At 44.7% G+C, this 17,010-nt stretch overlaps 1 protein-coding gene across 13 annotated transcripts in view; it reads left to right on the plus strand.

The window, feature by feature from the left end:
- The first annotated feature begins 5,076 nt into the window (after positions 1-5,076).
- The window catches only part of TOP6BL (TOP6B like initiator of meiotic double strand breaks), a 111,191-nt gene continuing 99,257 nt past the window's right edge, over positions 5,077-17,010 (plus strand). For 6 of the 13 annotated variants that reach the window (XM_078341516.1, XM_054241097.2, XM_054241098.2 and 3 more), the window contains exons 1-3: positions 5,077-5,273; positions 8,201-8,339; positions 15,631-15,684. Coding sequence is in view for 12 of the 13 variants with exons in the window: in XM_054241097.2 (XP_054097072.2) it covers positions 5,244-5,273; positions 8,201-8,339; positions 15,631-15,684 (223 nt within the window). In the remaining variant the exon portion in view is untranslated. Of the gene's footprint in view, positions 5,274-8,200; positions 8,340-9,418; positions 9,541-11,669; positions 11,705-15,630; positions 15,685-17,010 lie in introns of those variants that run through there. The other 7 variants (XM_078341517.1, XM_078341521.1, XM_078341519.1 and 4 more) reach the window with 5 other exon arrangements.

Below are 17,010 nucleotides of genomic sequence, written 5' to 3' on the forward strand. Positions count from 1 at the left end.
TGGCAGGACAAATCCAGCCCTAGAGACAAGGTAAAAAGCCAGTTACAGACCAGGCATGGTGGCTCATTTCTGTAATCCCAGCACTTTGGGAAGCCAAGGGGGGCAGATCACGTGAGGTCAGGTGTTTGGGACCAGCCTGGCCAACGTGGTGAAACTCCATCTCTACTAAAAATACAAAAATTAGCTGAGTACGGGTGGCGCACACCAGTAATCCCAGCTACTTGGGAGGCTGAGGCAGGAGAATCGCTTGAACCCAGGGGGTGGAGGTTGCAGTGAGCTGAGATTGTGCCATTGCACTCCAGCCTGGGCAACCAGAGCAAAACTCCTCAAAAAACAAAAAAACAAAAAAAGCCAGTTACAGAGGGAAGAACCACTTTGTGATGTAGATTTTATTGGCTATGTAGGCTGAGGAAAAATTGGACAATAATAGGAAAGGAATGAAATCTCCTGGGCTGGCCCAGCACCTGCTACTGGTGGATGAGAAATCAGACTTTGTGCAAAGGGTGAATTGGCCAGGAAAAACAGGAAGTTAGCCAGTTTCATAGTCAGTTACTCTAAGGAGAGGAAGAAAACCGGGAATGAGGGTGAAGAAGGAAATACTCTTGTTATACAAACTTTGGTATCATCCCAGGAAAAGAATGTCTCCTTTCTTCTAAGTCTTAGAAAGAGGAAGAACAGATGCTGTAGTCCAAGAATTGCACAGAAGTCAGCACCACTATGGTCTCTAATTGCCCCCATTAGCCTAATAATATTCCTCCGCTGGAACATCCCTGTCTGACCCCTGATAAGAAAGCAGAGGGAAGTGATTGGTGAAGCTGCCCCAGATTCTGTGCTCCAGGTGGAGAAGGCCTCAAGAAGGTGAAGGGATGAGCTAATCTGAGCCTCACGGCCCCATTTTCAAGGATGTGATTAGTGGAGAGGCACCTGGGACCTGCTCCATTTCAGGAAACCCGGTTATGGGAACTGGTAGGGGACAGACTTTGCTCAGGACCCGAGAGAAGCAGTTAACCCTTTCCTATTGTCTAGATGGGAAACAGTTTAATAGTTGCTTGATTCTTTCCCAGGGGAGAGAGTTCTCAAATAGACTTCCTTTTGCATCAGGCTGGAAAAGGGGACCTCAAGGATATTTTCCACTTAAGTTCCTAGGGTCAGCCTCTTCAGGGTATTTGAATGCTCTAGGGGAGCCTGAGAAACAAGGTGGGGCCTGAGAAGTGTCTAGGAGTGATATACACAGAGAGGACACATTCGAAAGCAAAGAAAGTTCAACAGTCCCTAAAATGTCACTGTTCACTGGCACTGGGAGCATTTCCTGGGATGTTCTTGTTCCACTCAAACCCTTGTGGGTCAGAATCAATCTTGGGCTCTTCTTGTGTGTGGCGGGGTGTCTCAAATAGAGGGTTTCTTTTCAGAATAAACAGGATATCCAAAGTAGACATGTGATGTGGTTTGTGTCTCCACCCAAATCTCATCTTGAATTGTAGCTCCCATAATCCCCATGTGCCGTAGGAGGGACCAGGTGGAGATAATTGAATCATGGGAGCAGTTTCCCCCATCCTGTTTTCTTGATAGTGAATTAGTCCTCAAGAGATCTGATGGTTTTATAAGGGGTTTCCTCCTTCACCGGGCACTCATTCTTCCCCTTCCTGTCACCATGTGAAGACATATGTGTTTACTTCCCCTTCTGCCATGATTCTAAGTTTCCTGATGCCTCCCTAGCCATGATGAACTGTGAGTCAATTAAATCTCTTTCTTTTATAAATTACCCAGTCTTGGGTATGCCTTTATTAGCAGCATGAGAATGGACTAATACGACATAAAACAGTAATCTAAATTCTGAGGTGGGTACAGAAGTGGAGGCAGACTCAATATATCACCTAGTGTAACGACGGGAAAGAACTGGCTCTCTACAGACACTGCCAATAAATGAGACCCAGAAGGCCAGGGCTGAAAATACCTAGGGCCTTACCCAAAGCCTCCTCAGTTGACCTAATTAACTAGGGTGACCTTAGCCATGGGCAGGTCATTTAGTTTCTTTGGGCTTCAAATTTCTTCATCTTAATAGATAACTGATAATTTCCGAAGTCCCTTCTGGCTCTGACATTCTAGTGCTCTGAGGATGGGGTCTGAGCAAAAAGCAGTTTTTAAATTTTTATTTATTTATTTATTTTAGAGACAGGGTCTTGCTCTGTCACTAGGCTGGAGTGCAGTGGTATAATCATAGCGCACTGCAACCTCCAGCTTCTGGGCTCAAGATCCTCCCACCTCAACCTCCCAAGTAGTTAGGACTACAGGCATGCATCACTGTACCTGACTAATTTTTTAATTTTTTTGTAGAGAAAGGGTCTCACTCTAGTGCCAAGGCTCGTGTCAAACTCCTGGCCTGAAACAATCCTCCTGCCTTGGGCTCCCGAAGTGCTGGAATTACAAGCATGAGCCACCATGCCTGGCTTATTCATACAACTTCTTGGATCGTCGTTTTTGTCATTTCTAAAACAAAGATAACATCTCCCTTACACCCTTACATGATTGGGAGAACTGCTTAAGATGAATAAGAAAAAGTGATGAGTGCTTAGCACAGAGTGGATTTTCACCAGATATCAAGCCTATATTGCAGGCTGCCTGAATGCAAGGGTCTCGCTATGAAAGTCCTGATGGCAAACCCTCTGCCAGAGGCTTCCCTCCTTGCTTCTCCCTCTACCCAGTAGGGAGGGCAGCTGTGTCCCCGGCTACCTTTGAGAGGCCTCCACTGCCTCTAGGGTGGTATTGGGTGTTCCATTAAAGCCTTATCCCTGAGGCTTAGTCCAAGGACAAGGGCTGAAAGCTAGGGGCTCATTTCCCAGGACAAGGGCTGGAAGTTAGGAAACCAACTCACCTTCATTCCCAATGCCATTCTCAAGGTGGAGCAGTTCTGTTGGGCCAACATTCACAATGAGATTTTTTTTTTTTTCCATCACCCAGGCTGGAGTACAGTGGCATGATCTCAGCTCACTTCAACCTTCACCTCCCAGGTTCAAGCAGTTCTCCTGCCTCAGCCTCCCAAGTAGCTGGGACTAGAGGCATGTGCTGCCATGCCCGGCTAATTTGTATTTTTAGTAGAGGTGGAGTTTCACCATGTTGGCCAGGCTGGTCTCAAACTCCTGACTTCAAATGATCCACCCACCTCGGCCTCCCAAAGTGCTGGGATTGCAGGCATCAGCCAACATGCCCAACCACAATGGGAAATATTTTACAGAGCCATCCTCAATACCTTGGTTTCTCACCCATAAAAGAGTTATAACAATTATCTTACAAGATAGTTGAGAGGATGAAATCATTTATGTAAAGAGCTAGTGGTGTCTGACAACAAGCGGTCATTCAGTAATGTTAGTGCTCCCTTCCCCTTGGCAACTCCTCCTCTTAAAAAGGACAAGAGACGGGGGTGGGGATGGGGAGCTGGGGGGTAGGGTGGAATGAAAGGAAGAATAAGACTCCAATGATTCCTCAAATGCCAGCTGTTTATCAAGTTTGATGGTTATGATGAATTTTCCAGAAATCAAAACTACCTTGCTCCAATAGGTCTACCTGTGAGCAACCGAGATGGGGAGGAATGGGAAGGAGAGGCAACAGCACTGAGCACAGACTCGAGAAGGGTATGATTCAGGTCTCCATAGACATGTTCTTTGGAATAGCACCAAGGTTGTGTACTGGGCAGGCACTCTGCCAGTTCCCCAGCCTGTTCTGTCCAATCCTGGTATTTTGGAGCTGGGGTGGAAGAATTTTCCCTGAAGGAAAGCAGCCAACACCCTGTCCCACCCTTCTCCTTGGGCAACTGTTTGCCAGGCAGGAATCTCTCTCATCAGGGTTTTCTTTTGGCTGTCAGATAGATCACCAGCAGTTATGGGCTTAAGTCCCTGTCACCATGCCCCTCCCAGAACCTGGCAAAGCAGCAGCTGGAGTCCGCAGGACCACCTTCTTTCTTCCAGCCGGGAATGCACTTGGAAAACCCGAGCTTCTTCTGTCAGCCGAAGTCCAAAAAACCCAGTTCCTGGCCTTGGCACATTCAGTGCAGAGTCCAATGTGGAAAGGGGCCTGGATGGTGTGGGTTCGGCTCCCAGGTCCCACCTTTGCGGGGGAAGTTGGGCCCCCTGAATTAGGCTGGGAGATGCTTGGGGCTGCTTGCCAGGTAAAGAACGGGGCGTCGTTTTTTTCTTTTCTTTTTCTTTTTAAGTCAGACTTTCACTTTTTGCCCAGGCCGGAATTTAATGGCGTGATCTTGGCTCGCCGCAACCTCCACCTCCCGGGTTCAAGCGATTCTCCTGCCTCAGCCTCCCAAGTAGCTGGGATTACAGACGCCCGCCACTACACGCAGCTACTTTTTTGTATTTTCAGTAGAGATGGGGGTTTCCCCATGCTGGCCAGGCTGGTCTCGAACTCCTGACCTCAAGTGATCCACTGGCCTCAGCCTCCCAAAGAGTTGGGATGACGGGCGTGAGTCACTGCGCCCGGCCCGGGGCGTTGTTTTTAATTTAAGATTAATACTTTTTTAGTATATGTCCCAAAACTACGTAAGTGTATGCTTATTAAAAAATTCGTTGTTTATATGAAATTCAATTTTAACTGGCCGTCTTTTTCTTTGCTAAGTCTGGGATCCGGTGCTTGGCCTGGGAGACTCGGGGTAGCCTCTGCAGTAGGCGAAGGGCAGTAGGCGAGGCGGGTTCTTCCATCACCAACTCGCTTGAAAGCCCCGCGCCGGCACCTTCACCCCTTCCAGCCAAAGGAAGGGTCCTGGAAAGCTCGAAGGGCGGCCAAAGCCCGGACAAGGGCTAAGGGCCGCATCTCGCCGCGGCCGTGGTGGGAAAGCGTCTTCAGGAGGGAGGAGTCGTGCCCTGGCCTCATTCCCGCTCGCCTCCAGCCTCCGCAGCCGCTCGCCGGCTCTTCTCCGCCCTGAACCGCCCACCTGCGGACCCACAGGCACCGCGGGCGCTCAGCAGCTCAGGGAGGAACCTGGTTGCGGCTCGCGGCTCTCGGCCTCGGGCTGTGCAGCGTCGAGTGCGCAGGCGCGGCGGGCAGGTGGGCGGGACGTGCCCGCGCGCGCGCGCGCGCGCCCCCGCGCCCGGGCAGAGACGGGCTCGCGCTGCCGGGCGTGGGCGTGGGCGTGGGCTCGGGCGTGGTCACTGGCGGAGTTCCAAGTCGGGGCTGAGGAGGGGTCGGCGGCAGCGGGCGGGACCTTTTCGACTGGGCGTTGCTGCTGTTCCCCGTGCGGCATGGAGGGGACGGCCGTGACTGTGTTCGAGGTGATGCTGGGAAGGGAAAGCAAGCGGACACTTTCTGAGGAGATGGGCTTTGTGAGGAGACCGCAAAGTTTGGGGAGAGAGGTCGGGCGTCGCCAAAGTGGAGGAGGAAGGTTCGGGAAGCGAGGAAGTAGGAGCAGATGAGGGCTCTCTCTCGCGGGGTCCTCTGTGGGGAACGACGTCCTCTCTCCAGCCCACGGCCCTGAAAGCTGCGCCGTTTGCCGAGCACCGGCGGACACCCGGGAGGTGCACGCCGGAGCCCACTGTCTTCCACGCACCGGGTGCTGGGAGGGGAGCGGGAAGGAGGGGAGCAAAGGGGCCAGCCCTGGGGGGAAGTCGGGGCGCCAGGACAGAGGCATGGAGGGACCCATCCGTGCAGACTGGGAGCGAGGGAGAGGTGCAGGTGCAGGTTCCGGTTCCTGGGTCCGGAGCAGCTGGACGTGACGGGGCGAGGTTCAGAGGCCACACCTGTACTCTCGGAGCTGCTTTGGAAGACGGCACTAGCACCTGGCGCCGGCCACGCCACGTGTGCGCACTCCATCACCCACCTTCACGGCCGGGGCCTGGGGGGATGCTGAGCAGCTGTGAGGAGTACTGGGCGGTTGACAGAAGCACAGGCTGAGGGCACCCGAGAGAGGGCCCCCCGGGCGTTCTGCCTGTTTCTTGTTATCAAGGAAAGCCTCGGGATTCCTTTTTTTTTTTTTTTTTTTTTTTTTTTTTGAGACGGAGTTTCGCCCTTGTTACCCAGGCTGGAGTGCAATGGCGCCATCTCGGCTCACTGTAACCTCCGTCTCCTGGGTTCAGGCAATTCTCCTGCCTCAACCTCCCGAGTAGCTGGGATTACAGGCACGCGCCACCATGCCCAGCTAATTTTTTGTATTTTTAGTAGAGACGGGGTTTCACCATGTTGCCCAGGATGGTCTCGATCTCTTGACCTCGTGATCCACCCGCCTCGGCCTCCCAAAGTGCTGGGATTACGTGAGCCACCGCGACTGGCCCCCATTCTTATTAACTAGTACAAACGAGGATCTTAGTTCCCAGATCTTCCTGCCTTTAAAAAGGAAGTAATAATTTTCCTTCTGTTGCCTCCCTATAAAAGTGAGAATCTGTTTGCATGAATAATAATGGGAGTTGGCCGGGCGCGGTGGGTAGCCTGTATTCCCAGCACTTTGGGAGGCTGAGGCAGGAGAATCACTTGAACCTGGGAGGTGTAGGTTGCGGTGAGCCAAGATCGTGCCATTGCACTCCTGCCTGGGCAACAGGAGCGAAACTGTCTCAAAAAAAAAAAATAAAAAAAAATTAGCAGGCTCTGATGGCGGGCACCTGCGCTTCTAGCTGCGTGGGAGGCTGAGGTGGGAGGATCACCTGAGACTGGGAGGTTGAGGCTGTAGTGATCTGTGATCGTATCATCACTGTACTCCAGCCTGGGAGTCAAAGTGAGACTCTGTCCCCTCTCTTTCCCCAAAAATAAAGGAAATATATTTTATTTTCAGTTTGTCTCAATTAAATGCTGGTTTTGTTTATTTGAGATGGAGGGTTGCTCTGTTGCCCAGACTGGAGTGCAGCATCTCGATCTCGGCTCACTGCCATCTCCACCTCTCAGATTGAAGCAATTCTCCTGCCTCAGCCTCCCCAGTAGCTGGGACTACAGGCACATGCTACCACGCCGGGCTAACTTTTGTATTTTTAGTAGAGGCAGGGTTTCACCATATTGGTCAGGCTGGTCTCAAACTCCTGACCTCAGATGGTCCACCTGCCTCAGCCTCCCAAAGTGCTGGGATTAGGGGCATGAGCCACTGCACCTGGCCAATTAAATGTTTTATTCAGACATCTTGGAGTCCTATTCAACTTAAAATATTGTGTGTATTCTTTACTGCAGTAGAACTTAGAAATAACAACATATTTGTTAAGCATTTGCTATATGTCAAGTACTGTGTTAAGCATTTTGCACATATTTTTAATTAAAAAAAAATTTTTTTAGTAGAGGTGGGGGCCTCACTAGGTTGCCCACGCTGGTCTTGAACTCCTGGGCTCAAGCGATCCTCCCACCTGGGCCTCCCAAAGTTCTGGGATTATAGGCATGAGCCACCACATTCAGCCTTGCACATATTATTTGTTTACTTCAACAGCAGCCCTATGTGGTAGTTTTATCCCTATTTTAATAGATGAGGAATCTATGTAACTTGCCCACGGTGACATGCTAGAATTTGGCACATCAGGGATTCAAATCCAGGTAGGGAGTGCAGTGGCCTGATCAGGGCTCACTTCAGCCTCAACCTTCTAGGCTCAAGAGAGTCTCCTGCCTCAGCCTCCCCAGTGGCTGAGACTATAGGCACACACACTACTTCGCTGTGCTGATTTTTTTTTGTTGTTGTTAGTAGAGCTATGTTGTCCAGGCTGATCTCAAACTGCAGGGCTCAAGCGATCCTCCCACCTCGTTCTCCCCAAGTGCAGGATTACAGGTGTAAGTCACTGCACAGGACAGCATTAGCACTCGTAAATAGTATTCTGACCCTCAAAGTGTTGATTTAATGAAAGATAAAGATGATTCATAACCAGATGTCACTCTTATTCATAGTCTTCATGTTGGCTTTTATTTGGGGCAGGAAAAAAGTAACAAGAAAAACTCCCACTTAATTTTTCCCTAATTATTGTTTCCAGATGAATATGTTCTGAATAAAGCAATTTATTGTCTCAATTTCCTGTCTGATTGGGCATCGTGTTGAATTTTACTATCTCCTTTCTTATGTCAATCTTCTAGCTGTTTATTTTGTTTAGACACAATACTCTGAACAAACCTAAATCTGACATTTTAGAAGCAAGAATACAATTTTTTGGGGGGGAAATTAGAGTTACTAATTTGACTGAATCGTAGAGCTATTACTGTGATTTCTAAAGATTATGTTTTCTTTGAATTGTGCTCCTTTCAGATTTTGAGATTTTTAATAATTCACTGGAAGTGTGACATAGAAGTATCAAAGGGAGCACTGCTAGAAGGGCAGCTAGTGATTTCCATAGAAGGATTAAATTCTAAGCACCAGACAAATGCTCTTCATTGTGTAACAACTAGTAAGTAAAGAAATAAAAATTATTGATTTTCTATCTCTTGTCATGGTTTATGTCATAGCTTATTTAAAAATTTAAATTAGTCAATCTTTTGTTATTCCAGGATTGTTTCATAATTATAAAATGAAATGATTATGTAATAAGTATCTGGTGGTAGATTTACAAATGTGTCATACAGGAAAGGTGAGTAGAATGACTCTTACCATAGATTATTTTACTGGTTTAAGTTAAAATTGCTCAGAAACAACCTTATTTTTCTCTTGATTTTAACCTACTTTTTCACAGAAAAATTACATTTCATGGAGTTTTGCCTACTTTTGTTTTTCCAAGTCTAAATTTTGGCAGTTGCAAAAAAGCGAAAAAAAAAAAAAAGGAAAAAATGATGAATGGTGTATACTTAAATAATCATGACCTGTGATTAGTTTGAAAATATCTCTTCCATTTGGCTTTCATGCTTTTATCATTTTTGCCTGTGGTCTTGAGGGAAAGCTGATGCATTGAGCTGCTCTGAAACAGTGAATTTTCTTAAACTTGAAATGTTAGCTTGTTTGGTTGTTTTTTTGTGGGTTGTGTGTGGTTTATTGAAGGGTACTTTGGAATGTAGTGGAATTGTTCCTTCAGGCTTAGAGAAGTCATTTGAGCGCCAAGTTGAGATTGGATAGTAAAGTAGGCTTTACAAGACATTTGCTTACCTGAACCGGAATGACCTGTCTTCTCTTTGTGTATTAATATTAAACATCTTCAAGAGTAGTACGACAGGTTAGTTTGCTCTTTCTCTGCATGAACTCCACTCTAACTGGGCAGGGTTCCCACTACTCATGAGAGAAATGCATGAAGACGTGTCTAGGATGATAGCTGGTCTGTGTATGGTTGTAATAGTCTAATCCAGTAAACTGTAGCCAGGGTAGCAAGGTTGATTTAATAAAAAGGAAAGGACTTCAGCTGCAATAGTTTTTGGCAAGAAACTCAATTCTGCATTTTGAGCCTAATGAACTTTAGCCCACTTAGAATGGGGGCATTTCTCTTCTCCTTATTGTCTCTAAGCTTTGTGTAATTATGGTTTTATTTATTTGTTTGTTTAGAAATGGAGTCTCACTCTCGCCCAGACTAGAGTGCAATGGCCTGATCTCTGCTCACTGCAACCTCTGCCTCCTGGGTTCAGGCAATTCTCCTGCCTCAGTCTCCTGAATATCTGCCATTCCAGGTGCCTGCCACCATGCCTGGCTAAATTTTTTTTTTTTTGTATTTTTAGTAGAGAAGAGGTTTTACTATGTTGGCCAGGCTGGTCTCAAACTCCTGAACTCAAGTGATCCACCTGCCTCAGCCTCCCGAAGAGCTGGGATTACAAGCATGAGCTACTGTGCCCAGCCTATGTTATATATATATATTTTGGTAGGAAACGTGGTGATACATGCTTGACATAAAACATTACAGAAACATATTGTGGAGAGAGAGACTTTCCAGATATCTAACCCCTTAAGACGATTATTAACGTTCAGGTTTTTCTGCTACATTTTTCTTTTATCCCCCCACTTGCCAAGGATAATCTGTCTTCTAGATTTTTCTATGCATATGCTCATAGTCATTAATATCAGTTTTTTAAAACTAGAACTATACATATGACTGTGCTGTGTACCAGTACTTTGTGGGCAGCATTTCATGTTAGTGTAAGGGATCTATTTTTTTTTTTGTAAAAAAAAAAATATATATATATATACATATTTATTTAATTTTAGTTTTTGTAGGTTATACACACATATGGTTTTGACTGGGTGTAGTGGCTCATGCCTGTAATCCCAGCACTTTGGGAGTGCAAGGTGGGCAGATCACTTGAGGTTAGGGGTTCAAGACCAGCTGTCCAACATGGGGAAACACTGTACTAAAAATGTAAAAATTAGCAGGGCATGGTGGCACACACTTGTAATCCCAGCTACTCGGGAGGCTGAGGCACGAGAATTGCTTGAAGCCGGGAGGCAGAGGTTGCAGCGAGGCAAGTTCTCGCCACTGCACTCCAGCCTGGGTGAAGAGTGAGGCTCCATCTCAAAACAAACGAAAAAACCCCAACAATACCCTGTGCACTTCCCCATCTCCCCCTTCCCATCTTTCTCCCTCCCAGAGGCTAATACTTTCAACTCTGTTAATTGATTATTTAATATTTATCTTTGTATCTAAGTAACATGTTTGTTTGTGTTGTTGTATCTTAAAAAAAAAAAAAAAAGGATCTCACTCTGTCACCAGGCTGGAATGCAGTGGCACACTCATAGCTCACTGTAACCTTAAATGCCTGGGCTCAAATGATCCTCCTACTTCAGCCTCCCAAGTAGCGAGGTCTACAGGCATGTGCTACCATGCCTGGTTAATTGTTTTATTTTTGTAGAGTCAGAGTCCCTTGCTGTGTTTCCCAGGCTGGTCTCAAACTCCTGGGCTCAAGCAGTCTTCTCACTTTGGCCTCCTAAAGTGCTGGGATTATAGGTGTTAGCCACTGCACCTGGCCAAGATGTTATTTACTTATTTCTTTTGAGACAAGATCTTGCTCTGTCACCCAATCTGGACTGCAGTGGTGCAATTACTGTTCACTGCAGCCTTGACCTTCTGGGCTTAGGTGAGCCTCCCATCTCAGCCTTCCTAGTAGCTGGGAGTACAGGCACGTGCTAGCTACCATGCATGACTAATTTTTTAAAAAATAGATATGAGGTCTCCCTATTTTGCCTAGTCTGGTCTTGAACTCCTAGGCTCGAGTGATCCATCCACCTTAGCTTCCCAAAGTGCTAGGATTATAAGCATCAGCTGTTGTGCTCAGCCCTAAATTGTTATATCTTGATTTTCCTTTTTATAGGCATTTATTTATTTTCCACCATAGAAGATTATTGCTCTCCTTAATATCTTCACCTCTACCTTGTGTCTTATGTAGTTATAATTTTCCAACCATTTAAATGAATATTTACTTATTATGAGCATAAAGTGCAGTTTAGCCATATAGAAAACTATGATTACTTTTGTTTATAATTTGCTTTCAGCTAATAATTTATTGTCTGTTTCAATCATCTAGTCAACTCCCAAACTTCCAGCATTTGTCTAAATCTCAGTATATTCCTGTACATCGGATATTATATCAGTTTCATCCTCCTGAAAAACTCTTCTGCAGTGTTTTCTGACCTGCTCTAATTTTGACATGATGCCTTCTGTATCTGGTGCACAGCTGTCATCTTGGAATCCTCCCTTTATCATTATTCAGAGTGTTTCTATAGTTTTTCTCTTGCATTGAATTTTGTGCTTCCTGAATCCCTCTTTTTTTTTTTTTCTTGGCTCACTCCTTGCTTTGATGGATCTCAGGCTCCAGTAGCTTCCTTGGAAAGAGTGTTTGGAAGGTAAATTTCTTGAGACCTTACATCTCTGAAAACATCTCCACATATACCTAACTGATAGTTTGGGCATACAGGATTCTAAGCCAGAATTCATTTTTCCTTCAGAATTTTGATGACATTGCAGCATTATTTTCTAACTTCAGGCATTGCTATTGAAAATTCTAAAAATCTTTCTGATTACTCTGTATATGGCTTTTTCTTTTTTCTTCCCCTCTCTGTAAGCTTTTATTTTTATTTTTATTTTTTTGAGATGAAGTTTCACTCTGTTGCCCAGGCTAGAGTGCAGTGAGTGGTTCAAGCAATTCTCCTGCCTCACCTCCTGAGTAGCTGGGATTATAGGTGTGCACCAACATGCCCAGCTAATTTTTGTATTTTTAGTAGAGACAGGGTTTCACCATGTTGGCCAGGCTGGTCTTGAACTCTTGACCTCAGGTGATCCACCCACCTTAGCTTCCCAAAGTGTTGGGATTACAGGCTTGAGTCATCGTGCCCAGCCTCTCTGTGAGCTTATAGGATCTTCTCTTTATCCTTGTATTAATACAGTAAATAAGGTAGCTTCTATAATAAATAAACCCTAAAATCTAGTGGCATAATACAAAAAATGTTTAGTTTTCTTGTATTTCACAGTCAGATGAATGTGTGTGTATGCAGGCAAGTGTTTTGTTTTATATTTTTGTCTTGAGGATACATCCTTCTCTAGGTCTCTAAGTTCTCACCATTCAGCTAAGGATGGGGAAAGAGAGCAAAGCTTACAAATGGAAGATTTTTATGGGGTAGGCTCTGGAATTACGTATATTACTACTGCTCACGTTCTTTTGGTCAGGACATAGTCTTTTATTTTTTAGTATTTTTATGTTTTTTGAGACAGTCTCACTGTTGCCCAGAGTTTTCTTTTTTAATTATTAAAAACATATTTTAATAATATTTCCCAAAATGTATACCACAGAATGTTTATATGAGTTATAAGAAAGGAGTTTTGTAGTCATCTACATTTGGGAAATGTTAGTTAAAATGAAATGAGTTTTTATTTTTTATTTTTGTTTTTTGAAATGGAGTCTCACTGTCGCCCAGGCTGGAGTGCAGCGGCATGATCTTGGCTCACTGCAGCCTCTACCTCCCAGGTTTAAGCAATTCTCCTGCCTTAGCCTCCTGAGTAGCTGGGATTACAGGCACACACCACCACGCCTGGTTAATTTTTGTATTTTTAGTAGAGACAGGGTTTCACCATGTTGATCAGGCTGGTCTCGAACTCCTGACCTTGCGATCTGCCTGCCTTGGCCTCCCAAAGTGCTGGGATTACAGGCGTCAGCTGCCGCACCCGGCCCTTTTTAACTTTTTTTGAGACAGTCTTGCTCTGTTGCCCAGGCTGGAGTGCAGTGGTGCGATCTCGGCTCACTGCATCTCCACCTCCCAGGTTCAAGTGATTCTCATGCCTTACCCTTCCGAGTAGCTGGGATTACAGGTGCCCACCACCATGCCTGGCTAATTTTGGTGAAGAGTGCTTCCACCTGCTCCATACCCTATCCAGCCCTCAGTTTTCAGTTTTTCTTCCAATGCTTTACAAAAGCAGTAAAATGCTATCCTCCAGTTGCAAAGATGACAGTAGAGACTTATCTATAAAATACATATTTTTAAAGCAAGCATTCCCCAAAATCCTCTCTATAGAACAGGAAATAATTGTTTAAAAAAAGTAAAAATAATTCTTTTTCTGAGATGGGGTCTTGCTCTGTGTTGCCCAGGCTGTAATGCAGTGGTGCCATCATGGCTCACTGCAACCTCCACTCCCCGGGCTCAGGTGATCCTCCCACCTCAGCCTCCTGAGTGGCTAGACCACAGGTGTGTGCTACCACGACCAGCTAATTTTTGTATTTTTTGTAGAGATGGAGTTTTGTGTGTTACCCAGGCTGGTCTTGAATTCCTGGGCTCAAGAGATCCACTCACCTCAGCCTCCCAAAGTTCTGTGATTACAAGTGTGACCCACCATGCCCGGCCAGAAGATGATCTTTAAAAAGGGAGCAGGGGGCCAGGCATGGTGGCTTACGCCTGTAATCCCAGCACTTTTTAAGGCTGAGGCAGTGAAACCTTGTCTCTACTAAAAATACAAAAATTAGCTGGGCATGGTGTCACATGTCTGTAATCCCAGCTACTCAGGAGGCTGAGGCAGCAGAATCGCATGAACCTGGGAGGCAGAGGTTGCAGTGAGCCTAGATCGTACCACTGCACAGCCTGAGCGACAGAATGAGACTGTCTCAGTTAAATAAAAAAACAGAAAAGACTGTCTTTTGTTAAATGTTCTATGTTGCTTGTGGTTAGGCCTTTTGAAGTGTGTATCATTTATCCAGAATCACCTAAAATCTGGAAATCTAGAGCATTACTATCCAGTAAAACATTTTGTGATGATGGAAATTTCTGTCTCCTATTTAGCAGGCTAGCCATTAACCACATATGGCTATGGAGCAATTGAAATGTGGTTTAATGTGACTGAGGAACTAAATGTTTTTTGTTTTTTTTTGTGATGGAGTTTCACTCTTATTGCCCAGGCTGTATTGCAGTGGTGCAATCTTAGCTCACTGCAACCTCATCCTCCCAGGTTCAATCGATTCTCCTGCCTCAGCCTTCCAAGTAGCTGAGATTACAGGCATGTGCCACCACACCTAGCTAATTTTTGTATTTTTTTTTTTTTTGAGACAGAGTTTTGCTCTTGTTACCCAGGCTGGAGTGCAATGGCGCAATCTCGGCTCACTGCAACCTCTGCCTCCTGGGTTCAGGCAATTCTCCCGCCTCAGCCTCCCGAGTAGCTGGGATTACAGGCACGCACAACCATGCCCAGCTAATTTTTTGTATTTTTAGTAGAGATGGGGTTTCACCATGTTGACCAGGATGGTCTCGATCTCTTGACCTCTTGATCCACCTGCCTCGGCCTCCCAAAATGCTGGGATTACAGGCATGAGCCACTGCACCCGGCTAATTTTTGTATTTTAGAAGAGATGGGGTTTCACCATGTTGGCCAGGCTGGTCTCGAACTCCTGACCTCAGGTGATCCACCCACCTCAGCCTCTCAAAATGCTGGGATTACAGGTGTGAGCCACCGTATCTGTCTAGAACTAAATTTTTAATTTAGCCAAATGTAAATAGCCATATGTAGTTTGTGGCTATGGTACTGGACAGCACAGTTTACAGAATGATCTTGCCTCTCACTCTAGTTCAGTGATTCTCAACCTTTTTTCTCTGCCTGAAAGATGCACATTTTCTGAGGATTGGTTATATTTCTATTGGTTCCTATGACAATGATGCTTAAATTCTGAACTATTAGGTCATATTGCTCTGGGGAAGGTCATGTTCAATTTGGGGAAAAAAAACTTCCAGAGACTTCTGATCTTTTTGTCACCTCCTAGGTGCCCACTTCCTTATTCACTGTCTACCCTGAAGAATTATTGCTCTAAAATTTTTAATATTTATAATTTGAACTCTAGGTAAGATAAATCTTACCTGAAAGCCTGGTATTTTCTATTTAAGGGTAAAATTGGTTAAAAGAAGAGCCAAAGTTTTAATCGAATCTTATATTAGGATATGAGTAATTGACATGATATATTCTGATTACTAGCTGCAATTTGAAGTCTTCCCATAATATTTTTCTGTCAAATAGAGTATCATCCAAAGCATCAGTCCTGGTGTTGATTGTGGGTGGATGTTGAATATAGGTGTAAAAACTTGCTATTTGGTTATCTCCAAGAAGGTATTCTTGACCAGAACAGTCATTGTAGCATTATAGTATTTCTTTGATTTTTCCATTTTTACTGAACTCATTAGTAGTGGTCACTTTTTTTAATGTTCTGTGTCTATAAGCAGTTTTATAGACTCCCATTTGATTCTTTCCGTAGAATACATTTACTTATTTGTGATATTTCTTTGTATTCTGTTTCTTACAGTTGCTTCTGCAGGAAGCCTTTTTGGTGGCATGGTCCTCAAGAAATTCCTAAAAGGTAAAGATTTACCTGTTATGAGACTGAATCTCCTCTTGACAATGAATTTGATATTTTCTGAAAGAGACTTATAATGAAAGAAAGAGTTGACAGATATGTAAATAAAAATGCAGGACACCCACTTAAATTTGAATTTCAGATAAGTAGTGATTTTTTTAACATAAATATGTCTCATGCAGTACTTTATCCTGCATTTTATCTGGCTTCTCTACTGAAAGATGATCTGTTAATATAAAACTGTATAGAATTGACAAGATACCTAGATCACTGTAGCTTTTCTGTATACTCTCTATACAACTTCAGGCAAAATTTTCCCAGATGTAAAATAAAAACTTTAATAGGTATTTGTTGCTATCTACTTCAAAGAAAGAATGTGTGGCAAATGCTTTTACTGTAAATGATTGGCTAGCAGTAATAATGTTTTCCACGTTTTATTGCCAAAGTTGGAATGACTTAGGAGTTTTTGCTGACTTTTGTTTTAAGAATTTTTTTTAAACTTATGAATACTGTACAAACCAAAGGCTATAACATTTATTTTAAAGAGGTCAAAATTATCTTTGAACTCTTATGCTTTCATTTTTATTTCTTATGGTTGTTTGCTTCATAAGTATTGTCCATTGGCCTATTTTTTCCTAATGAGTTGTTAATTTACAAATTTTGCAAAATAACTTTTTTAATAAAAACTTTCCTAGACTAAATCTGGAATATTAACAGATTTTTAAAAGCTTACATTTATCCTTGCTTTAAGAAAACATACTGTGGCCAGACCCAGTGGCTCATGCCTATAATCCCAGCACTTTGGGAGGCCAAGGTGAGTGGATCACCTGAGGTTAGGAGTTCAAGATTAGCCTAGTCAGCATGGTGAAACCCCATCTCTACTAAAAATACAACAATTAGCCAAGTGTGGTGGTGCACACCTCTAGTCCTAGTCACTCGGGAGGCTGAGGCAGGAGAATCACTTGAAGCTAGGAGGTGGAGACTGCAGTGAGCCAAGATGGTGCCATTGCACTCCAGCCTGGGTGACAGAGTGAGACTCTATCACACACACGCAAAAAAAGGCCGGCACGGTGGCTCAACCTGTAATCCCAACGCTTTGGGAGGCCGAGGCGGGTGGATCACGAGGTCAAGAGATCGAGACCATTCTGGTCAACATGGTGAAACCCCGTTTCTACTAAAAATACAAAAAATTAGCTGGGCATGGTGGCGTGTGCCGGTAATCCCAGCTACTCAGGAGGATGAGGCAGAAGAATTGCCTGAACCCAGGAGGCGGAGGTTGCGGTGAGCTGAGATCCCGCCATTGCACTCCAGCCTGGGTAACGAGCAAAA

The sequence above is a fragment of the Callithrix jacchus genome, chromosome 10, assembly GCF_049354715.1.
Source record: "Callithrix jacchus isolate 240 chromosome 10, calJac240_pri, whole genome shotgun sequence".
NCBI lineage: Eukaryota > Metazoa > Chordata > Mammalia > Primates > Cebidae > Callithrix > Callithrix jacchus.